General features: G+C 44.3%; 3 protein-coding genes across 3 annotated transcripts in view; 1 reads left to right on the forward strand and 2 right to left on the reverse strand.

Annotated features, from left to right (window-relative positions):
• The window catches only part of LOC148085110 (NLR family CARD domain-containing protein 3-like), a 120429-nt gene that overhangs the window by 62381 nt on the left and 32831 nt on the right, over positions 1–25217 (forward strand). The gene's annotated exons all lie outside the window — the stretch shown is intronic.
• On the reverse strand, positions 13250–17743 carry LOC148085113 (telomerase reverse transcriptase-like). Its single transcript, XM_087785497.1, has 8 exons — positions 17720–17743; positions 16231–16386; positions 16004–16105; positions 15795–15880; positions 15412–15528; positions 15246–15317; positions 15000–15182; positions 13250–13403 (listed from the first exon to the last, which is right to left on the reverse strand). Exons 1-8 carry the CDS (start codon positions 17741–17743, stop codon positions 13250–13252), a joined length of 894 nt encoding a protein of 297 aa, XP_087641623.1.
• Positions 18324–22750, reverse strand: LOC148085114 (telomerase reverse transcriptase-like). The gene is made up of 3 exons (XM_087782185.1): positions 22528–22750; positions 19687–20881; positions 18324–18704 (listed from the first exon to the last, which is right to left on the reverse strand). The coding sequence occupies exons 1-3, from the start codon at positions 22741–22743 to the stop codon at positions 18511–18513; spliced, it is 1605 nt and encodes a 534-aa protein (XP_087638311.1). The 5' UTR covers positions 22744–22750; the 3' UTR covers positions 18324–18510.

Here is a 25217-nt window from a genome sequence, read left to right on the forward strand (position 1 = left end):
GGTCTTTGTGGACATGGACTTGATGAAGAAGATTCCAGAACAAACGTGCAGATGTTAAAGACTCACAGTTACAGTATCAAGTGAAGCTCTGATTCCAAATCTTCAAGTCCTTCAGCTCAAAACTCTTCAGGAGCTTCAACATCAACATTGTTTCAGTTTGACTGTCAGTGGAGAACAAAGAAATATTTCTGTCAAATATTTGAAATCAGACGTGAGTTTGATCATCAACTCACAATGTTGAGTCACTTTAAACATCATTTCACACATGAATCACTTCATATTGAATCATGTGTTCACTTGAACATCTTCATCACAACTAGACTAGACTCATGTTAGCTACATGCTAGTTTAGCTGCTGACTTCATCTTCAAATCTGACATTCAAGATGATTCTGGGATGTTTCAGTCACATGGTTCTTCTCTCAAGTTCTCAGAAGAATGTTGACAGAACATTGACTCGTCTCAGTTTGGATCAGTATATGATCGTCAAGACAACGTTCTTCCACCATCATCACCTCATGTCTCTTCTTCTCTCAGTCTTCACTCTCACTGGACTCACACACAGCAGCGCCTCCTACTGTCCAACGACAACAGGAACTTGATGGAGGATCAGGATTATCTGGATCATCCTGACAGATTTGAAAAGCTGCGACTTCTGACTCTCAGAAGAAACAGAGGGAAATAACTTGAAGAGAATTACAGATCAAGCAAGAAGATGAATGTTAAGATGTTCCTTCCAGACTGTTTGATCAACTTCAAATGACTTCAATACATGATTATATTTTTACAGCTCGACTCATTCTTGAAACATCCTGACCTGAAGAGGAACAATCTGTTCAAAGATACAACTAATGGTTCATTGTTTTGCTGCTCGTTTTATTATATATTTTTAATAGTTGTTTTCTGAAGTCGTTCCATGACAACAGTTTCCACATTGAACTGATCCTGATGCAAAGAAAGTTGTGGATTCCTGCAGTAAAGTCTTGAAATCACTTTTTAGATCCGAATTTTAAAAGTAAATCATGGAAACTGTAAGGAAATGACAACTTTACTGTAATCAATCACCTAGATTTAACACACATTTCAAATAGTCACTTGATTAACTGATAATCTTACATATTTAATTCATATTAAATAATCCTATTCTTGCATTGCATTCACTTAAAATAAACTCAGGTTCACAACTCAAAGGCCGAGGTCACAAAGCCTTGCACACACAGAAAGATTAAACAATCCCAGATTCCAGGACGTCTGGACACCTGTTTGAGAATTCACTCTGAAGGACACAAGTCGCTGGGAACAGATTCACGTGCGACGGCCATCTTAGAATCAAGTGTTTACAGTCACTGACCAATCCTACATTCACAGTTGACTAGAGGCGTTAACCTGAATATTCTACTATAAAGATCCACCATTTTGTCTTATCTTTGCGTTCTGGCATTCGAAGACGTCTGCGATAGATCTCTCTGCTTGCTAGCGCCCGTGTTCACGTAAGTTTGTCTCTGACTTTTGCATAATTCACTAAATGAGCATTTTTCTTAAACTCATCCATGTGTCTGTCCTTCATTCCACCACCACGTACAAGGCTGGGGAGGGGTCGGTTCATGGGAACACAAAAACCCCTAACAAAACACATCATTTAGATGTTAAAGTTCATTGTAAAACTACTTTTTTTTTTCCACAAGTGTCGGTTTATAAAAGAGGAAGCCACAAGAATGTTGTTTTACTTCTCTTGTCCACTAGAGGGTAGTCACGCGTTTGCTATGAAGCAGTGAATCAAAGAGAAACTTTTGAGACCAAAGAAGGAAAATCTCTCTTTAAAACTAATAAACATCATGTATTTAAACAAAGTAATTGAACTTTTGCTAAACCTCTTCACTTTGATGTTCCCTGATCTTGTTTTCAAATAAATCCACTGGTTTGGTCACTTTCTTTTTGTTCATCTTCTGTCCAAGAGAATTCACACACACACACTTACACATGCACGCACACACTCTCTATATCTATTCGCAGCAGTGGCCACTTGATGGCGCTAGTGTAGTGACTATATTCTACCTTTAGTAACGTGATAATAATGAGGATTATTCTGAACAACACCCCATTTAGTGATTATTAATAGGAAATAAAGAAGCAAATGACTTTGATGATAACTAGCTTCTCTATATAGACTACATATTAGTTGACAAGAGTCATTTATAAGAAAGTAATATTAATAAAACAGTTTCTTTTGAAAAAAAAAAAGATTAAATACGTCAAACATATTTAAAATGTAACAATATACTTCTACGTATTAAAGGCATCCTGGGGGTCAATGGATCAGCGTTCACGTCGTATCCTCTGTCAGTACCCCCCGAGGGAAACTAATGATCCTTCCAGCAGACTAACTTCTAAGAGACAAATCCTGCAGGTCTTACCTATCCTACCCACCCTGCCATCTACATATGTGGGGGGCAGCCACCACCCTGACTGTGGATACCCAGTAGTGGATAGTGTTGTTGAGACACTTTCACACTGGGCATCCGGAAACTACCTTTTTCTGACTGACGACCCAAAACAAAGATGATCTTTCCACTCATCCAGGTGAAGATATGAATCGGTAAAGCTGGTGTCGTCCAAGTTCTTGTGTTCACCGTCATAAACTGCCAGAAGAATCAACAATAGAGAATAGGAGGAGTTCAAAGTGTAAAAGAGGTTTAATGGCATGATTAAATACATGAGAAAATTCTTAACTAATCTCTCAGAAACAAACACTGAAACAAACACTGAAAAGTAAAGTGAATATTGAAGTATGATGACTGGCAACATGTTTATTCATCAAATTCATACAGTAAATGTTTCTAGTATCAATGATTGCTTCAGGCTGCGTTTCCTGGTGAGGATCGATGAAAAGTTAAAAACTGAAAGAATAAAAGTTCAAAAAGACTCCTGTTATAATCAAATGTGTCGTAAATGACCAATTTTCTAATTCAAACTTTTCTTCCCTGATGTCTCCTGGTTTCACTGCAGAATGTCTACAACATTAACACAAACATACTTGATTCCTCTGGGTAAAAATCATTCAGAGATTTCCTGATGTTTCTTACCACATGTTTGCTGATGACTTCCAGCTCTACTGCTCATTTCATCCAACTGAGCCCCAGAGGCTGAACAGCTTAGTCAATTGTTTGCTAGAAATCAAACAATGAGTGAAAAAACTTTGCAGCTAAATGTGGAAAAACCCCTGAGTTATCTATCATAACCTCAGGTTCTACGAGTTGGTGCGAAGCCCTCCAACGGCTTCGCTATGGGTTAACCCCGAGGCACCGCCTCGTCTCTGAGAAAGCTTAATGAACTCGCCACCCAGCAGGGGGCAGTCCGTTCCTATAAAGGCGGGAAGCACCCGCCGGACTTTCTCCAACTGAAAACTCAGCGAGAAGGGCGGCCGCTGGGCGACGAGGTTGGAGGGCTTCGCACCAACTCGTAGAACCTGAGGTTATGATAGATAACTCAGGGGTTCTACGTCATTGGTGCTCCGCCCTCCAACGGCTTCGCTATGTGTTTACCTAAAAGGCGAAGCCTGACGGGACGCCGCTCCTGGAGCAGCATCACTAGGGCCCCGCCGGCCCAGGGTCCAAACCCACTTGAGCCGTGGGCCCTGAGGGGGGCACAACAGCGCTCAAAACAGTATGAGCTACTGATCCCGCCGTTACGTCGAGGAGATAGGCCTTAGCGAAGGTAGACGTGGACGCCCAAGAGGCAGCAGAGCAGATATCCTCTGCTGCCACACCCCGCAAAAGAGCCACTGAGGCTGCCACGCCACGGGTGGAATGTGCCCTCAGACCGCTAGGAGCGGATCCACCCGCTGCTCGGTAGGCCCGGATAATGGCCGATCTCACCCAATGAGAGAACCTCTGGGGGGAGACCGCCTCTCCCCGCCGGCATCTACCGTGGCAGACAAAAAGGGCATCAGAGCGCCTAAACTCGGCCACCCGCCGCAAGTAACAGGCCAACGCCCTCACTGGACACAACAGGTGGAGACGTTCCTGACCCGGGTCCGAGTGAGGCGGCGGGTGAAAGGCCCGCAGCGTGAAGGTCGTCGCCCGGAACAAGGAACTCAGAATCTTCGGGCGGAACGCTGGGTTAGGACGCAAAGACACCGAAGACTCCTCGACGCCAAAGGAAAGACACTCAGGGCTAATGGAGAGGGCACAAAGCTCACTTGCTCTCTTCGTGGTTGTTAGTGCCAGAAGGAGCGATACCTTGAAGACAAGATATCCAGTGGGACTTGGTCAAGAGGCTCGAAGGTCGGGCCTGTGAGAGAGTCCAGTACCAACTGGAGATCCCACTGAGGGCTGGAAGGCCTTGCAGGAGGTCGAAGCCTGCAGGCACCCCGCAGGAAACGCGGCACCAAGGGGTGGGCGCGAACCGAAGCACCCTCAAAACCGACATGCCTCGTCGCTATGGCTGATGCGAACACTCTCAGTGTCGCCACAGTCCGCCCGTTATCCAGCAAATGTTGCAGGAAAGACAGGATAGCGGAGACCAAACAAGAGCTGGGGTCCAAGGACCTGTCTGAACACCAGCGGGAGAATATCCCCCACTTTGAGGCATAAAGCCTACGTGTTGATGGGGCCCGGGCGTTCTCCAGCGTGTGGAGAACGTCCGGGTCCAAGGTCCCGATCAGCTCGTCCCGTGCAGGAGCCACACCTTGAGAGGCCGGCCCAGCACCGGGGCGCTGTCAGAGTCCCCCCCCGCCTGACACAGGGCAGCGGGGCCCCAAGGGATGGCCCACGGGGCCCCGACCTCCATGCGCACCAGCTCTGGGAACCAGAGCGCCCCCGGGGAGTCTGGTGCCACTAGAATTAACCTCAGCCCCCCCCGCCTCGTCCTCCGAATCAAGGGGAGAAGGAGCCGCGGAGGAGGGAAGGCGAACAGCAGACCGACCGGCCACCTCGAATGGGCTAAAGCGTCCACGCCTAGTGGGGGGCGGTCCGAAGCCCTGAGGGAGAACCAAAGAGGGCATTTGAAGTTCTCCTTGCTGGCGAAGAGGTCTGCAACCGGGTGACCGAATCGAGACCAGATCTCGCTTGCCACTGCCTCGGACAGACCCCATTCGTCCTGTACGGCCCCCCTCGACAGTCTGTCCGCTACTGCATTCAGCTCGCCCGGGACGTGCTGGGCTCTGAGCGAAAGCAGGTGACAGTCCGCCCACAGCCAAATCTTCCTTGCCACACTCAGAAGGGCTGGGGATCTGACTCCACCTTGGCGATTTACGTACGCCACGGCGGTGGAGCTGTCTGAAAATACTAGGACGTTGGACCGTGACAGTTGGGGAGAGAGGTGAAGCAGGACATTGTGAATCGCCTTCAGCTCTAGCCAGTTTATGTGTCTGAGCACCGGACTGCTCCAGACCCCACTGGCGTAGGCCTGACCCGAGGTGCCTCCCCAACCTGTCAGGGAAGCGTCTGTAAACACTTGAGTGTAACGAAGGACGCAACCCAATGGAACTCTCCGCCTGAGGTTGGCGTGAGAGTTCCAAAACTGGATGTCCTGCAAAACCCGAGCGGGAAGGCGCACTTTCCGACCTCTTTCCCGCTTGAGGTCTAGCTTGAGATGACCAAACCATCTCTGAAGCTCCCTCATGTGCAGCAAGCCCAGCCGAACAACCGTGTGGGCTGCCGCCATGAGCCCCAGGAGGGACATAACAGTGCCTGCTGTTGTCACGTGACACCGAGCTTCCAGCAACTGTGTTGTCAGTCGGAGAATGGGCTGGATACGCACGTCCGGGAGGCGCGCGTATCCTTCCTCCGAGTTCAACAGTACCCCCAGGTAAACTAACTGTTGAACTGGAGTCAGAGCGCTCTTGCTGAGGTTCACTGTGAACCCCAGGGTGGCAATATGGCTCAACACCTTCTGTGTGTGAGCGTAACTTTCTGCCTCTGACCTGGCAAGGATCAACCAGTCGTCCAGATAGGTCAAGATCCTTACCCCACTCACTCTCAATGGCTCCACTGCCGCTTCCACACTCTTGGTGAAGGTCCTGGGTGCCAGAGAGTAGCCGAACGGGAGTCGAGTGTATTGAAACACCCGACCCTCGAGGGCGAAACGCAAGTACTTTCGATGTCTCTTGACTATCGGTATGTGAAAGTACGCGTCGGTCAGGTCGATAGATGTCATCCAATCTCCTGGACTTACACCTGAAAGCAGTTCTTGACCGTCAACATGCGAAACGGGCGGGTAGCTATGAACTTGTTCAAATAGCTGAGGTCCAGAATGGGCCTCCAACCCCCGGTCTTCTTCGCCACGAGGAAGTACCGGGAGTAAAACCCTGTCATCATCTCGGCTGCAGGGACCAGTTCTACGACCTCCTTCTGCAGCAGAGTAGACACCTCGTTTCTCAACAGGATAATTTCTCCTGCTCCGCCATACGCGTCCAGAGAATCCCTGAAAACGCGGGGGTTGACGGGCAAAAGTAGCGCATAGCCCCGCCTGATTACTCCCCCCAGCCAAGTGGGTCTTAGAAGTAAAACCAGGCGACTCCAAGCCGAATAATGTTCTGTCAGAACCGCAGCACTGGCGAACCTTGGGTAGTCCTCCGGCCCGCCCCCCAAGGGCGGGCCATAGACGAAAGGGCATCACACAAGCCGCGTCTCTATCTCTTGAATCCACAGAGCATGTACTCGAGTTGGATTCACTAGAACCCCCACTCTCATACATAAACCGGCTCTGTGGGAGAAGCGCGCAAGTGCGCGTGAGACACCTCAGATGCGCGTCGTGCTCGTTCCCTTCCCCCCCCCGGAAGTCTTCCCAACTCCCTGAGCACTTCTTAGTGTCACCGGAGCTGACAAAACCCGCGATGTGGAGGAATGTGCTGGAGAATTAACCCGGAGCTGAAGTGAGTTAGGTCGCGCGCGCGTCGGCACCGCATCACTCACCCGGTCCCGTACATTCTCAAGCTCCGCTGGCGGTCCAGACCTGCTCGTCACTCGTGAGATCCGACCGCCACGCACCTCTCCAGTTGATCGACCAGACGGGGCGGAAGTTCTTCGCCTTCGCCTGGTCTCAGGGCGGCGAGAAAACTCGCGCGTAAAAACACCAGGTTGCGTCAGTTCCATGGCGTTTCTCCGCCGCCAAACGTGACGTCCTCCACGGTGCCAGTGCTTGTAGACAGCGCTGTGGGGGAAGGAACAACCTCCGGTCAACATAGACATGTCTGGACTAGTTCCACTCACCTCCGCTGTCAAGCTCTGTCGGGCACGAGCGCTGGTCGACGCGGAAGTAAACACAGCTGACTCAGCCGGTCTCGCGGACCTCTGCTCGTCAGTAAACAAAACACATGTGGTTGGAGTCTGCCCCTCATTCGTGTGGACAGACTCCGTTATTACAGTCTCGGCATAACCCGGGCGAAGGGGTTTAAACCCTCCTTCGAACTGTGTTCTGAGAGGAAACTCTCGCCGTCTATGAACGGCGGAGCATGTTAGCTTAGCATTAGCGGCGAAAGTCTCTAATGACGCCTGTGAATACGTAACACTCACAGGCGGAGCCACATGCACACTACTAACATCTCTCAGAACGAACCACAGAAACGTCATACGTTCTCTTGTTTTATTCCCGACACATTCCCTTGAATGAATAGGGAGGGGGAGGAGCCCTCGGCCGTCGACTCTGCTGCGGCTGCTGGCTCCCCGGCTCGCGCTGCGGATCTTGGCGACGCTCACTCGTCGCACGCCGCCGCTGTTGCCGATGTTGTTGGTGCTGCTGGGGTGGCTGGTCTCTGGTGACGCTTCCCCCCAGCACCAGATGATGATGCCGACGAACGGGATCTCCGTCTCCGCGTATCCCCGTCGCGCATCATCATCATGCCAAACGTGACGTCATCCATGACGTTTCTCCGCCAAACGTGACGTCATCCATGGCGCCGGGATTTTCTTGACAACGCTCATCGGCGGTCAAACCCCGTCAGCGCATGTCAACACGGAAGTAAACACAGCTGATCAAGCCGGTCTCGTGGACATTTGCTTATCAGGCCGACGAACGGGATCTTCTCCGCGTATCCTCGTCGCGCCTCGTCATCACGCCCATGCAGGTGATGGCGGAGCTGCGCCGCCTCCTGCCGGGCCATTCCTCTCAATGGTGCGTCCGTTCCATGGCGTTTCTCCGCCAAACGTGACGTCATCCATGACGTTTCTCCGCCAACGTGACGTCATCCATGACGTTTCTCCGCCAAACGTGACGTCATCCATGGCGCCGGGATTTTTTTGACAACGCTCATCGGCGGTCAAACCCCGTCAGCGCATGTCAACACGGAAGTGAAGTAAACACAGCTGATCAAGCCGGTCTCGTGGACATTTGCTTATCTGGAAACAAAGCACATGGTTGAGTCTGCCCTTCATTCGTGTGGACAGACTCCGTTATTACAGTCTCGGCATGACCCGGACGAAGGGGTTTAAAACCTCCTCCGAACTGTGTTCTGAGAGGAAACTCTCGCCGTCTATGAACGGCGGAGCATGTTAGCTTAGCATTAGCGGCGAAAGTCTCTAATGACGCCTGTGAATACGTCACACTCACAGGCGGAGCCACATGCACACTAATACCTCTCAAGTGAACCCGTCGAGTGCGCTGCAGGAGGGCCATGAGACCTGCAAGAGATACTCACCTGATCGCTCTCGCATACCTCATGGTCGACTCCATGCAGCGAGCCAGTCGTCCTCCTCGTCGACATCTGTTCATGACCGATGGACGACTCAGCTCGACTCATCAGGGCCCAACACGTTGGAACGTGAGCTTGTCGAGTGCAGCGCACAGGACTGCCGTGTTGTTTTCTTAAACAACACGGCAGTCCTGTGTTGATCATAATCATGATCTGAGGCGGCGTGGGTCGACAAGCCTCGAACGCTTCCCAACACTGTCAAAAGCCGTGGGAAGCGCTCGGAAGGCCACATAATCATCACGTGTGATTTGGGCCTCTAGGCAAAACGAAGCAGACATGTGTGTCTCCTCTTCAGGGAGTCTTCGTGCACACATGGTTCACTTCAATATTAATTCGCCATCATTACATTCCACTGTCAGGAGCTTTCTCGCTGAGTTGAAAAAGGAGGAAGTGCGGCGGGTGCTTCCCGCCTTTATAGGAAGGGACTGCCCCCTGCTGGGTGGCGAGTTCATTAAGCTTTCTCAGAGACGAGGCGGTGCCTCGGGGTAAACCCATAGCGAAGCCGTTGGAGGGCGGAGCACCAATGACGTAGAACTGAAACTTTGGTGATTGCTCCTGATGATAAGATTCCAGGGTTGAGTCAGTACTTGGGTGACTTATGTCAGTCTGTCAAACTGAGCCTGAGAAACCTGGGTGTTGTATTTGATAAAGACATGTCTCTAGTTCAACACTGCAGAAAACTGACCAGAAACTGTTTCAACTGAGAAAAATCTCTAAACTTAGGAAAATGTTGTCACAACATGATCTGGAGCTTGTAATCCATACTATTGCAACCATTTGTTTTTATGTCTAAACAAGAAGGATCTGTCTCGCCTGCAGTTGATTCAGAACTCTGCAGCGAGAATTCTGACCCGCTCTAGTAGAAGAACTCACATTTTTCCGATTCTTAAATCTCTTCACTGGCTTCCAGTTTCTTTTAGGATCAATTTTAAAATTCTGGTTCTTACTTTCAGATCTATTCATGGTCAGACCTTCCATCGGTGATCTGATCCAGACTTACACCCCAGCTCGGGCTCCGAGGTCTCTGGATCAGAATCTACTGATGGTTCCTCGCACACGATTCAGGACCAGAGGAGAGAAATCCTTCCAGGCTGTTGCTCCTAAGGTTTGGAACGTTCCTTGTTTACTCTCCTGCTTTGCTCTCCAAACCAAGGGGAGGAGGAGTCACAGAGGAGGGAAGGCGAACAGTAGGGAACGCCTAGTAGGGGGCAAGCAGAGCGATTCACGGCGGTGGAGCTGTCTGATATCACTAGGACATTGGACTGTGACAGTTGGGGAGAGAGGTGAAGCAGAATGTTGTGAATTGCTTTCAACTCTATCCAGTTCATGTGTATCTACACTGGCGTAGATCTGACCTGAGATGCCTCCCCATCCTGTTAGAGATGCGTCTGTGAACACCTGAGTGTAATGAAGGACACAACCTAATGGAACTCTCCGTCTGAGGTCGGCTAGAGAGTTCCGAAATTTGATGTCCTGCAAAACCTGACCCTGGTCTTGCTTTGGATCTAGCTTAAGACAACCAAACCATCTCTGGAGCTCCCTTATATGCAGCAAGCCCAGCCGCACCGCCTTGTGAGCTACTGTCATGAGCCCCAGGAGGGACATAACAGCGCCTGCTGTGATCACATGACGCCAAGCTTCCAAGATCCTCACCCCACTTGCTCTCATTGGTTCCAGTGCTGCCTCCACACACTTGTTGAAGGTCCTGGGTGCCAGAGAGTAGCCGAACGGGAGTCAAGTGTATTGACACACTTGATCCTCGAGGGCGAAACGCAAGTATTTGACTATCGAAACTTCAAATGATGCGTTGGTCAGGTCAATAGATGTGATCCAATCCCCTGGACTTACACCTGTCAGCAGTCCTTTACTGTCAACATACGAAATGGGCGGGTAGCTATAAACTTGTTCAAATAGCTGAGGTCCAGTATGGGCCTCCATCCACCAGTCTTCTTTGGCACAAGGAAGTACCAGGAGTAAAACCCGCTCATCATCTCTGCTGTTGGAACCGGCTCTATCACCTTCTTCAGCAGGTCTAGAGACCTAATTTTTTAGACAGGATAACTTCTCCTGTTTCGCAACGTTTGCCCAGAGAATCCCTAAAAAATGCGGGGGTTGACAGGCTAACTAGAGCGCATAGCCCCACCTGATTACTTCCCTCTGCCATCTGGAATGAAGTAATACCGCGACTCCAAGCTGAATAATGTTCTGTCAGAACCGAATGAACGTCGGGGTGTCCCTCGGCCCGCCACGTGACTGTCATGGGACGGGCCTATAACAAAAGGACGTCACATGAGCCGCAACTCTATCTCTTGAATCAACAGAGCATGTACTCGAGCTGGATTCACTAGAACTCCCCACTCTCGTACATATAATCTAGCTCTGACGTCAATACTTTGATTGTAGATGTGTGCTTGTATAAAAACCGAGTTCAGTTTTGTTGTTTAAAGTCAAGCACGAAGTCTGCGCACAGACACCGGTCACTCCCGTCCCAGGTGTTATACTTCGATTTGTGGAGGAAAGGAACAATATGTATGTTGTATGTTCAGGTTGTCTATTTACCACTTCCAAGCAAAAGAAATACAAGCTTCTTTCACGATCGACCAGGCGTCCTTCTTCTTGCGACTCAACAAATTGACAGTCCAGAACAGAATAGCGTCGAGCTACGGGAAGCTTGCGCTATTTACATCCATTTCCCCGACCAGGGGTTCGGGTCTTCCGGCCGTATCGTTCTTTCAAGTTCTGATTCCCGGTGTCCCGCTGGGAGAGCTTGCCTGTTGTCTCCTGTAATCTAATAATTCAAATGTTCCCAGGCGGAGGTCACACTCGCTATGCGTTGGTTCCTGTCTTCACTTCCAACCTGGGGTCTCACCGGCTCAGTTTGTCCTTGACCTTTTGTGCACATCTTCAGGTGTGGTTGCCAGGCAGGTGTGGTATTCTACCAGTGATTTGACTCTAACGTGAGTTGAGCTGGTCTCCACTCAGTATCAGTATGCATGAGTATATTTTATTATTGTCTTACTTTATATTTGATTATCCTTTTAGCATTCATTTAAGTATGGCGTATATGTTTATAACAATTTTAATCTAACAACTCTTTCTCAATTTTCTTTTTTTTTTACAAATTTTATTTTCATTTCAGACAAAAAAGACAGTACAGAGTAACAAACAAAAATATATATATATATATATATATATATAGTAAATTATATTATATATGTAAAAGACAGAAAAAATAAAACCAACAGGACAATAAGAAACATCAAAACAAGAAAAACCAAGTGCCAGACCACAAAAGAAAAAATATATATATATATATAAGTTAACATTTTCAATGCTGCAAAAAAAAAAAGAAGTATTTACAAGGAGGTCAGAGAGTTCACTAAACTCCCTCTAGAGGAACAGCAACAATAGGTGGCATATCATTGAGCCATTTTATGAAGGAAGGTGGAGATGGTGATTTCCATTCACTCAGGATCACTCTCTTTGCAACAACCAGAGAGAAAGCTAGAGCTTGTTGCTGAGTGCTGGATAGATTAGAGGTTGATTCAGAACATCCCAAAACAACCAAAGCACCGGTCTGGATCACATTCACCTTGTATGCTTTAGAGAAAAAATTGAAAAACTTCAACCAATAATTTTCTTTCTCAATCTGCTAAATAGTGATTGTTCCGCAGCAACATTTTATCAATAACTTCTTTTATCAAATATTTATCATCTTACAAACAATACATCATTATCATGCACCTGCACACGCTATATGTATGACCGAAACTATAATAGTCTGCCTGCAATATGTATGCAACATAAGATTTGGGCCCCATTCTGAAGTAGTCTTTCATCTTTCCCTCGTCGTGCTCAGTCGTCCAGTCCATCCTCGTCATCTTCAGTCGTTCTGACTGTTCCTCCTCAGTGGGTCCGACTGTTCCTCCTCGTATTCCAGTTGGTCCTCTTCGTCCATGTCCCAAGCCCAGTCCATCTTCTCCAACGTCCTCCAGGTCCATCTTCTTCAACCTACACACAAATAACCTTCATTCAGGAGTAGCTCTGACCATGAATATTTTATTAAGGTAAAAAGAAATGCGGATTTTCCCCATGTATTGATCCGTGTGTGTTTCTTCGGATAGGGGAATGTGTTTGATGAAACTTATCTTTTGTGTACGTCTGTCTACTCATCCAGGTCAGGACATTCCCTTAACTTGATTTTTTTTATATCCTCCGGTGTCGGTTATCGGGGCATCCCCCATTCTTACAACAGGACATGGTACCAAGAATCCCCAAATGATGAACATCATTGTCACCAATCCTGTCCACTGTTCATTCATTCCATTCATACATCAACCTCCCCTAGAGGACACATAAGATCGTGTTTATGTTACCTGTCCTTTGGGCTACTGTTGTCTGGGCATCTCATAGATCACCCTGATATTTTTATTTTTTATCAGTCCAATGGACTTTACCAACACCAACGCAATGAACACACTCTTTGTGCTCACCTCGTCAAGCCTGAATACTTATGTTATAATATCCAAAAGCAAAAACGCTTTTTTAACCGAATAGAAGTTTAAAGGCCTTGAGACACAGCACCTATTATCGGGCGTCTGGCGCCGTCGGGCAGTCCTGTGTAGTCGATGCCCCGAGTCCCTTTGGTGTGTATTCCCCAGTCGGGAGTCGGCGTCCTCGTCGGACGAAGAGAGAGGCGGGTGCAAGCGTTCAGTCTGGAGGCGGGAGTCTGGCTCAATGGTCAATCCTATTGGTTGAGTGCTAGGTTTAGCTAGCGAATCAGCGCAGGACAATGAAGCGGTGTCCCGCTGGAACAGTTGCCTGGTGTCTCATTTAATCTAATAATTCAAATGTTCACGGGCGGAGCTCACACTCATGGGCGTTGGTTCCGGTCTTCACTTCCAACCTGGAGTCTCACCGGCTCCGTTGGTCCTTTTGTGCACATCTTCAGGTGTGGTTGCTAGACAGACACAAATGTTTATTCTACCGGTGATTTGACTCTAACCTGAGTTGAGCTGGTCTCAGTAATCAGTTTGCATGAATGTTGATTGTGTGCAGGAACAAAAGTTCTTAGCATCAAGCAGAGTATACTTTATTATTCTCTTACTTTATATTTGATCATCTTTTAGCATTCATTTAATTATGCGTATATGTTTATAAGAATTTTAACAGTTAGAAACATTCTAAAAAACACATAACATACATTATTTAAGACTCAAAGAAATAAACTTTAATATTTTCTTTGAGACAAGTTTATATTTCTTACATTTAGCTTTAAATGATGATATAAAAGATGTTGAATTATTTACGACAGTTGATGCAATATTTGACCTCTGACTCGTATTCTTACGAGGTCCACCTGGTATTGAAACCTCGACATAAAAGATTGTTCAAAAAAAGAATCTGTATTTTAAGCTTGTTATTCTTCTTCTATTTATTCTTCTTCTTTTCACGATACAATTGTTCCATTTTAAGATCAATTCTAACAGAAAGGAAGTGACATCACACATAGTACAAATCTTTATTTTTCATCTTAGGTAACGTCCACTTCAAGATAGTTCTGTGAAGAAACAAATCATTTCTATTTCAAACAAAGACTTGCTGACAAGTAACAAATGAATGTTCACTGCCTTTGTCTTCCTCAGATTTTCTTCAGAGAAATCCACACAGAATTAAGTTTTTATCTCACAGAGCCGAAAAATATGAAGCAAGTTTTGATAATCGCTACTATTTCAGTCGAGCCACAAAAGAACCGAAATTCAGTAGCAAACCTATAATTCTAAAGAACAGATTACTGTGAAAAATAATCCCCCTGAACTGAACTTTAACCTCACAGAGCTACATGTGTCTGAAGTGAACTTTAACCTCACAGAGCTACATGTGTCTGGAGTGAACTTTAACCTCACAGAGCTACATGTGTCTGAAGTGAACTTTAACCTCACAGAGCTACATGTGTCTGAAGTGAACTTTAACCTCACAGAGCTACATGTGTCTGAAGTGAACTTTAACCTCACAGAGCTACATGTGTCTGAAGTGATCTTTCCAAACCTTGACGTCCATGAAGAGATACAATCACCTGTGAGGACGATCATCAGTTTCTTCTCCTCTGTTGCTGATGTGTCAGAGCCCAGTGTGGGGCTGTAGCAGAGACGAAGATCTGTAACTGTGAGAACAAATATATTTCAACCTTACACACTAATGTATGAGCTGAGCAGGTTCGTTCTCTTTTTTGAACACACACAGTTACTCAGCAGAATGTTGCTTCAAACACACTTTATGAATCGTAGAAGTGAAAATAGTCGAAGCCACACCTTGAATAATCCCTGTGCACGTGCAGCGACTGAGTGTCCAGCAGCAAACCACACCAGGGGAAGAGACAGAGACGGGGCAGGGCGTCAATGGTAGGATGGGGACCTGGTGACGTTTGGAAGTTGGTCACCATGTTCTGGTGGTCGACGACAAGTCCGTACTCCTGCACCCCGGAGAGCAAAGTCCTGGTGAAAAGGATGAGAAGTTTATATTTGGCTCAAATTGTTGATGTAAAAAGTCAAACTCACGTTAGAAAAGACTCTGCTCGACATTTGTCTGTTGTAATCAACAGGAAATCATCGACCAGCCTCATCAAACATCTGCAGACACAGAAAGAAAGGTTGTTATACGGAACTGGCTCCCCCTGCTGGCGACACGACACAATGACATCTGTCAACTTCACGACAAACGGACACTTTGTCTTTAGGAAGATCTTGAAACAGCGTGTTCTCCATGTGACCATAGTAGAGGCAGCGGAGCAGACTAGACACCACAGAGCCTCGAGGAATACCTTGACCTTGACGGTACATTCTGGAGGACAAAGAAGATCTGATCTTAGGTTGTAAAGTAAAGATGAGAAAATCAAGCCAGAAAACATGGAGGCTACAAACATCCCCTCAGAACACGTCAGTGATTCTTGACCAAGCATTTATTAAAATAATGAGAATTATTTAAGGTTAAAATTCAACATCTGTCCAACAATGACAAGAACATTCTTCTGTCCACGTCTGCTTCTCTCACATCCGTCGATACTGAATCTGTCTGAGCAGAAAGAAAAGTTAAAAATGAACACTAACCTCCTCCTGTACTCAACGATGGTCCCAGACAACAACCCAGTGAAGAAGTCCAGCTGCTCTTTCACACAATCGTCTGTGGAGAAATGCTGGAAGAAATAAAGATGAAGTGACGAACACAGACTTATTGTATAGTTTCCAGATAAATGCAGCGTAACAGCCGGAGAAAATGAAAACTACGATGAAGAAAATACTTTCAAGGTCATTCTTACCTTCTCTACCAGAACAGTGTGATGAGCTTTCTTGCTTTTCTGCAGCGACGCAACAAAGTTCTTCATGTTGGCTGTTCCTGCAGCTCCGTGGATGATAGTCGCCTGTTTCCACAACACAAATGAGTCGCTTCAGATACACAACGACACAACACGAAAATAAAAAGAACATTTAATGTTTATTTAATGTAGTTCTGACTTAATTGTGTTTCTGTGATCAGTAAACTCACCTCTCGCACAAAAGTCTTACGAAGACCTTCTTCCGAGTCGGCCCAGATTTTGGCAAAAGTTCGTACATTGAAAACCATGTCCTCGACTGATGAAAGCACTTGACCTATGACCTCTTGAAGCTTCTCGTGAGGGTCGTGACCTCCACTAACAACCGCCTTGTTCAGGTGAAAACACAAACTGAGTTAAAGGTTAAAAAATAATCTAATGTTGAAGCTTTTTTTCTCTTTTGTGCTCATTTTCAAATCCATAAATATTTGGTTATAAATGTCATGTAAAAACATCTTAAACACGCCTTGTTTTAATAGACAAACATCACTAAAATCAATAATGTTATATTGATTATAATCATGTCATATTTACACACAGGAAACAGTCAGAATGTTTGTCCCTCGTTACAAACAAATTAATAATTTCTCTGAAATGTAACATCATGAATAGTGTTGGGCGACTTACTTTAAAATAGTAACTTAGTTACAATTACTAGTTACTTCTTTCAAAAACAACCCAGTTTCTTTACCTTTTAATAGGGAAAGTTTTTGTAAGAGAGAAACATTTGTACAAGTGTACGGGTCAGTGTAAGTTTGGATGCTGTGATTAAACAAATCACACAAAAAGGTAAGAACAATAAATGAATAAAACAAATAGAAATAAAAGATTAAATGCACTGACGGTCATTTTTGTGGCAGATGCAGATGTTCAACTCACGTATCCATTCTTCATTCACTTTTAAAGTAATAACATAGAGTTCTAACTTTCTATCATGTATGGATATAAAAAGCATCTCATAAAAAATTGAAGTAAAAAGACGCTTTTGTTACAACAAACCTTTACTCCCAACACTGCTGATATATATATACTTAGTAACTATGGGCTTATTTTTGTCTCATAATTATGTGTACATGCACAGAGGGTGATCTGAAAATATTTAATGGTTGTACGAGCGATTTAATATTTCTAACTTGTATTTTGGCATTTACAAATACATTTTTATTTTTATATACTGTATATCATTTAAAAAAAAAATGTAAATGGTAAACCTTGAAATTCTGTGTGTGAAATTACATTCACATGTCAGATGCAATAACAAAGACTCATTTACAAGTCTTGCAAATGAAAATGATATATTTAGAAATAAAAATGTATTTGTAAATACCAAAAATACAAGTTAATAAGCGGATATCTACCAATGATCTCTTTAAATAATGTTTTAAGTCAATGTCTCCAGGTGTAGCAAAGATACCTTAACAAAGTAAAAGGGTTCGGCTCTGTTGTCCTTCAATGGCAGGAAGGAGGACAGAACTCGGTGAATGTCGCTCTTTCCCCAAACTGTGGAGCCGAGGAGAGACGGAGACTCTCGCACGAGGGCAAGCAAGACTGCATGTAAGTCGTGAAGATCCTGTGAAACTGGACATGAAGGATGAGACCAACAATAAACATCACATCCATGTGTGCAAGTGAGGATCAACAAGAGGTGAAACACATTTGTACCTGTGTTTTGACCTTCACCCCCATGACCCCAGTGATCGCTCTCATTCCACCCGTCTCTGGAACGAAGCGAAGGCGGGAGACGACGCTTGTACTGGGGAGGGACGCGACCTCGTCTGCACTCAACTCTTCCAGCTGGCATTTAGAAACGTGATTTCTAAAAGTCGCACAAACACATGAGACTTAGAGTTGTTGAGTGGAGAACGTTATAAAAGACTTCAGGCTGAAGAAAAAGGAAGCAAAAGAAGAAGAGGAAAAATAACCCACAGACATGTTCAACATTTTTAGAAGCATCTGTCTCGCCTGCAGTTAAATCAAAACTCTGCAGCGAGAATTCTGAGCCGCTCTAGTAGAAGAACTCACATTTCTCTGATTCTTAAACTCTTCATTGGCTGCCAGTTTCTTTCAGGATCATTTTAAAATGCTTCCTCCTCGAGGTATTTTTACGTTTCCATGAGCAGCAAGTGAACTTCACATAGTTCTCACACACAGTTTAAAACCTTTACACAGCAGACATGTTTGTTGTCGTTTGTTCCCGTGCACCTGTGCAGAGCCTGTGCAGGTGGGAAGAGGTAAAGTATGAGCCGCCAGTCATCATGTCTTTTGATCTGAAACAAACCCCAGTTCCCAGATATCTGCTGATTATGATCAGTGGTCGATTGATTGAACACAACGAGCACAGACTCAAGACTTCAAGCCTTTAAATCTTGAGATAATTGAATGACTTTCATGTCGGTCCTCGTGTACAGGACACTGTAGTTGTGACGTCATCAGCAATGTTCCTTCACTTGTGTTCACCTGAAAGCCAAGTTCTGTAATTCAGCCCAGACATCGTAGCGATAGAACTTGAGAGTTTTCTTCCGTCCGACTCTCTCAGTGGCGTAGAAGCAGGATCTGACCAAGCCAGTCACGTAACAGCCAAGAAGCCAGGCCAGGAAGTGACCCAGCAGGCGTGTGCGATATGCCAGCTCACTGGGGGGAATCCTTCCTGTCCAGGAAGAGTGAAGACAGCATGAGAGCTGGTAGGACGACCATCAGGGGCCTCATGTACTTACACTAAAAATGTACACACTGAGAAGTTCACATCAGAGACGCATCAACAATGTTTGTTGTTACATGTCTGGATATTAAAGTATTCACACACATGTTTCTCTTTCTACACACTGATGATTCTTGTTCATTTACGACAACATGATGAGTTTTATACACGAGTGTTCATGTGTCAGAAAATATAGGCTTGTTTTGATAACATATTAAAATGATCCACCAGAAGCTGAACAGGTTTGAATTGAAGCTCAGCAAGAGCAGGTTTTCCTCATGTGATCTGAGCATCTCCTTGAAAAACACACTTTCAGTATCACATGATGACTATATGTATGTAAACAGGAAACACTTTTATTCCATAAACGTAATATAAATACGCATGTTATCCAAACAATCGGGAGATTATTACTAACATCATTAAAAGTTACTGATTCTCTGCAAGAAACTATTCGTGTTAAAGAGCATATTTCTTCTGTAAATTAAATCTTGTTGACCACTCTGCTGGTCAAGCATGGAGGTTTGTCACCGCGCGTCATCAATCCCCAGAATACTCGTTCCAAGGGACTCGTTGTATAAACAAAGCGGGGCGTGTCTACAGCTGGAGGAGTGGTGCCATTATTACGTCATAATGGACTCTTGTAACCTCTCGTTCGCCCAGATCTCAGAGCAGCTTTATAAAGTAATGAGTTGAAAACATGGTCGTGATGCTATTAAAAGGTGAGAAATCTTTACTGCAGCTAATACGCCAAAAAGGAATTTGGATTGATTCAACTTGTGATTGATGAATCCATGACGATAAAGGAGAGATAAATCTAATACTTTAAGGAACATGCAAGATTGTATTCTCAGGTTGTTTTTATACGATGAGTTAAAGAAGTAGCGTCATGTTTTTCTTTTAACTTATACTATTCAATTGTTCTCATTACCTGTCTTGTTGAACTGCAACCAGTTGCAATCGTTGACTTTCATCTTCAACATCACTTCCTCGACTGATATCTTCTCAAACCTGCCACTGCGCAGGAAGCGTCCGACTCTGACGTAGACGTGTCGTCGGTTGTCCTCCGAGCCCCAGAGCTCCGAGGGTATGACGGCGTCGAGGCACTTCCTCGCCAACAGAGAGACGCGGTGAGCTGCACAGCACTGGCGAAGGAGGAGGTTCAAGTCCTCGCGCCCATCCCTCGCCCTCCTCACTCGTGGACATAGTCTGTGCAGGAATCTGGTGTAGGAACATCTCTGGTGCCGTCTCAGCAGCTGGCTGAACAACGGGACCATGTACAACCAGCGCCTGGGCAACTTCCTCTCGTCTTTCCCCAGTTCTTTGAGACACTTTGGACCACTGAGGAAAACCATCCTGACCAAATCTTCGCCAGTTAATCCTCTGGAAACATCCCCGGTCCTCCTCTTCCTGTTGAGGATGAACCCTTGGATTCCGGTGCCTCCGTATGCAAACTGCAGCGAGCGGATGAAAGTTTGTGCTGGAGGCACAGTTTCGTGAGGCGATTTTGAGGCGTTTTCTTGGTCCGGAACCAAACGTGTGGCGTCAAGAGATGTTGAATCAGTTACTACCTCTGGTTCTAAACTGGAGACTTCACACAATCGCCTCCTCTTTCCGGGACGTCTTGTAACTTCATCGTCATTCATTCGACACAATTTTCTCTTGACGGGAGCAGATCTGCCATCGTTTTTAGTTCTTGGAGGATTTTTGGTGCATGGTTTCTTTCTTAGAGCTGAAGGTGTTTTTGAATCTTTCTTGTTCTTTGTCCTGGACCAGGACTGGGGAAAGAACCTGGAGCTGGTCTCTGGGGTGGGAACTAGTTCATCGATGGGTGCACCACAAACTTGAAAGAGACATGTTGGGGGGACGGCCATGAATAAGGAGCAGTTCTCCAGCAGATACCGCGACAGATCAGAACCCAGACGGTTAATGATCTTCATCCACAGGTCACTAGAACGGATATAGGCAGCATTTTGATACAAATGACTTTGGAATTGAAAGCGATCAATAGTGTGGTCTCCCTGAGTGGAGCCGTCAATACTATAGCCTAATGTCAAGACGTTTCTCTTTTGTTTCTTCTTCAAAGTGTTCAGGGTGAAAGCCAGGAGTTCAGATGGGGAACAGATCTATGAAATCAATAAGCAACATCGTTATAACATTTACATTTCAACGTTTATATACTTGCATGTCATTTTTATTAAAAAATAAATAATAATAAACGTTTTTTTGCCTTTTACTTTCACTTAAATTGAAAATTAAATTCACTCACTTTCTACTCGACCTCATGTCGACTAATGTTGGGATAATTTTCAGAGTCATCTGTTCTTTTTAGAGTTACAGACAAAAATGTTTGTTCATTTTAATGTAGCGACTGGAGCTCAGTTGTCTTCGCCTTCATCTTCGTGCATTGAAGCCTCGACCTTAGAAAGTGTTTTGAAATGCGCTTATGAGGATTAACCTATAGCTGGCGCTGAGAGACTAGAAGCTTCTACAACAAATTAAAATTAGATATATCCATTTATTTTTTTCGGTTGAGAAGTTAAAGTAAAATGAGTGAAATTTAAATTTTGGCTGAACTAACACTTCACATAAACGACTATCTGGTAAAACATAGAGACGTTGTAATACTTGTCATACAACTACATTTGATATTTGGAGGAGGACATGTTTTTATGCGAGTGAAGACAGTTCTTTATTCATGGAGGTTGTTTTGTTGTATCTGTTTGGTGTGTGTTATGAATACAGTTGATATGGCCGAGTTGTGTTCTTCTACATGTTGACATCTTCCTTTTAGTTTGTCAATTTGTTGGTTCTATCCTTCCTTACGTTTATGGCAGGAGGCCATCAACATATGCTGTGTCTCAAATCGCATACTACTCTTAGTATACTAGAAGTTAGTGTGCATCAGTTTAGTGTACGTACTAGCCAGTAACTAATCCTCCACAGATAGTATGTCTCAAATCAAACTCTGCTGCTACACACCAACAGGAAATGACGCGACAGCTTCTTTTTCTACTTCTATTTAACGATGATTTCAACCAGCTGTAGGAACACTAGCGACACCTGCTGGCAGCACGTTTTGCAACAACTTTTGGAAAAAGAAATAAAGAAAAAATATGAGAAAATAAATATTTGCAAGATATTTAAGCTGGTATCAGCAGCGAAGACATGTTCATCCTCGTACTGCTGCTGAAAATGCACCTGTAAGTATATGAATATATATTCATATATATGAATATATATGACGTTAATTACGTTTAAAACGTCATTAAGATGGCGGCTGTTTAGTGTGGTTAGTGTCCATCAATCCATACTCAGTTTTGTGGGCGTGTTAGTGACAATTTAGTGTGCATGGCGCACTAAATTTCGCATAATAAGAATTGAGACGCACTAACGCACTAAAAATACTAACTTTGAGTACGCTAGTATGCGATTTGAGACACAGCACTACTATCTGTGGAGGATTAGTTACTAGTTAGTACGTACACTATCCTGATGCATACTAACTTCTAGTACACTAAGAGAAGTATGCGATTTGAGACACAGAACGAGTCTGGTTCTGCTTGAGGTTTCTGCCTTCTAAAAGGAAGTTTTCTTTTCTCCACTATAGTCTGACTTAAACGACAACGTGTGTCGAGTTAACTTTGTCATAAGAAACTTTATATCAAATTGAATTAGTTTTGCTGAAAGGTTGTACTCGAACCATCCGAACACTGTTCGTGACGATAGGTGTCGCTCTTCAAACGAGTCCTGGACTGAACAGGTACATCACCTGCTCACAGCTCGGTGTCTCGACTGGAATCTCGTCGAAACAAACGAAAATGTTTTCAACGAAGGTTCTGAAGCTGCGCGAGTCCAACTCCTGGACGAGCGACGGTTCGTGTCCCTCCGAGAACCAGATCCTCTTCGAGAACTCCTCGAGAGTCTCCACGTGAGGATACAAGGCGCGGAGAACGTCGAGGGCTGGAGACAGATCTGGAGAAGACATGTTTACCGCAGAGAATGCTCTGCAGACGCCGGTGACGTCTAAATCACCCGCCGTATCAATAACCAATGAGCGTGTCGCTTACTGAAAAGCGTCCAATCAGGAGTCTTAATACTGTCAGGCTGGTGACAACGGATGTCAGTTGGTTTGTATTATTTTATTATCGTTTGTTAATTGTGTTTGTTATTAATACTTTAAACTAATATGAATCAATATGACGCATTTCTTATATGTCGCGTTTAATCAAAAAGTCGAGGAAAGTAAAGATTTCGAAATAGATATAAATTTACTTAAATCATTGTTTTATTGGATAACAAACATAATTTGTAATACAAATTTAAAAAGTAGATAATTTTTACATGTTCTTGAATTAATGTTTAAAAATGCAACAAAAAAAAGCTTAATCTTGCTGACGTCTTAGAAAAAAATATGAAAAATTAATTACATGAATTTAATAATGTATCTTTTGAAAATAACGTGTGTATTTGTGTTAAAATGACTCCAAACGTATTGTATTGTTGTCTAAGATTCATTCACACAGTAGCTCAACAAGTTTAGAGAAAGTGGGTGAAAAAAAAAGACTTTTTCAACCATGCAAGTAAGTAAGTCATTTGTATTTGTATAGTGCTTTTCCAGACCAGGGTCACAAAGCGCTTAAACTATCAAAACAATATGTGTGGGTTTAGACAACATGCTTCCATTAAAACCAAGCAGTCGCTTCTTAACTTCACTATTTTATTTCTTAAAAAAAAATACAACAAAGTATCTTCCAAGTCGTGAAAACATCTCAACCATGGCAGATGTGTGACCACCTGACACTCTCGGTGCTGGGCAGCTGCAGGATTCACTTTGGTAAAAAAAAAATAGAGCTGTTACCATGACAACAAGAAGTAACGTTATACTGATTATATTATTTTCCTCTTGAACAAAAAGGTCTTGACTTAGTGTGGATCGGTTGTCGACAGACCAAAAACTTTCCATCCATCCAGAGAATCAGCGTAAGAATAAAATCAGGACAGAATGAATTTTCTTTAATCAGTCGACTCTGGAACATCGAGAAGAAAATTAATATTATTTTTTAATTTAGAGCCATTTATATTATTTCAGGTTAATTCAACCCATGATATTGATTTGAGTCTTTTTACATGAACACAGGTTAAGGTGACAGTCAGTGATGCTTTGAGTTAAGTTATGTACCACTCAGCATGAAGTCTCAAGTTCTAGTTGTAGTTACTTGTGTGTTATTCATGTAAACTAAGACGATCAATGTTGACCATATTAAAGAATAACTTTTACATAAAGAGCCAGTTTCCAACCAAAGAAACACTCAATCTTTTAGCAGGACAACCAACCAACAACAAAAATGAACAAACAAGTTATATATTATTAGGAAAATGTCATATATAAAAGTTAAAATATGGATATATATTGTATTTATATACAGTATAAACATATATTATGAAGATCATTTATAGTAATCCTGTTCAGTTTTGTCATGTAATGATGAAATAATTGGGATGTTTTTAATTTATCGGGAACAAAAGTAAAGAGCAAATAAACAAAGTACTCTGTTGGAATTATCAATGTAGCCACTAGCATGGCAGTGCTAGCTCGATATATACAGTATATGTACCGTGTTATCAAGTTTTCTTTAATCCATGGATCAACCTTAAGTCCAAAAAAAACAAACAAAAGCCGCGTGTTTAAGTTGCAAAATTCTAATGTTAACACATCAAATTCCAGTTAAACCTTTTCAACCTCCTCGCGTCACACTCCGTCAGCGTACACTTTGTGAGCTTTGGAACCAACATAATGTGACGTCAACCATGACAGTAGCAGAATCTAATGGAAGGTTTCTTGATAACACGTGTTCGCTGAAGAGTGTTGGAAGCATTGGAACACAGCATGCTCTTCAACAAACACGCTGATACTAACGACTGGAACGCTGCATGTTGAGAACAGCGTACGATCTCTTCCTGGCCTCCCGGATGTACATCTGCATGAACTCTCGGCCGAACATCTCTCGGTCGTCTTCCTCTTCTTCTCCCTCCTCCTCCTCATCGTCATCTTCAGCTTTCGTCTTGCCAACTGGCAGAGTCACGTCCAGCGTCAGAGGGTTGTCCCGGAAGTTCACAAACCTGTTTAGTCAGCATAGAGAAATATTTGAGTTAAACTTTTGTATCTTTGTCTAGAGAAACTAAGAGTAAGAAACTGTAAATGTTTGAAGGTCAACTTATGTGTTGATGTGATGTGTGTATTGTTGTGACGTGTGACTCTATTGTATCATCACTGTGTGTTAGTGTTGTTGTGACGTGTGACTCTATTGTATCATCACTGTGTGTTAGTGTTGTTGTGACGTGTGACTCTATTGTATCATCAGTGTGTGTGTGTTGTTGTGATGTGTGACTCTATTGTATCATCACTGTGTGTTAGTGTTGTTGTGACGTTTGACTCTATTGTATCATCAGTGTGTGTGT

The sequence above is a fragment of the Callionymus lyra genome, chromosome 2, assembly GCF_982586985.1.
Source record: "Callionymus lyra chromosome 2, fCalLyr1.hap1.1, whole genome shotgun sequence".
NCBI classification, from domain to species: domain Eukaryota; kingdom Metazoa; phylum Chordata; class Actinopteri; order Syngnathiformes; family Callionymidae; genus Callionymus; species Callionymus lyra.

Coding starts and splice junctions, on each gene's coding strand:
- LOC148085113 (XM_087785497.1), bottom strand. CDS start 17,743: ATGGGGGTGAAGGTCAAAACACAG. Junction 15,529..15,794: donor ATCGTTGAGTACAGGAGGAG/GTTAGTGTTCAT, acceptor TTTGTCCTCCAG/AATGTACCGTCAAGGTCAAG. Junction 15,318..15,411: donor GATCTTCCTAAAGACAAAGT/GTCCGTTTGTCG, acceptor CTGTGTCTGCAG/ATGTTTGATGAGGCTGGTCG.
- LOC148085114 (XM_087782185.1), bottom strand. CDS start 22,743: ATGTCTTCTCCAGATCTGTCTCCAGCCCTCGACGTTCTCCGCGCCTTG. Junction 20,882..22,527: donor AGACACCGAGCTGTGAGCAG/GTGATGTACCTG, acceptor TTGATTTCATAG/ATCTGTTCCCCATCTGAACT. Junction 18,705..19,686: donor GTTGCAGTTCAACAAGACAG/GTAATGAGAACA, acceptor CTTCCTGGACAG/GAAGGATTCCCCCCAGTGAG.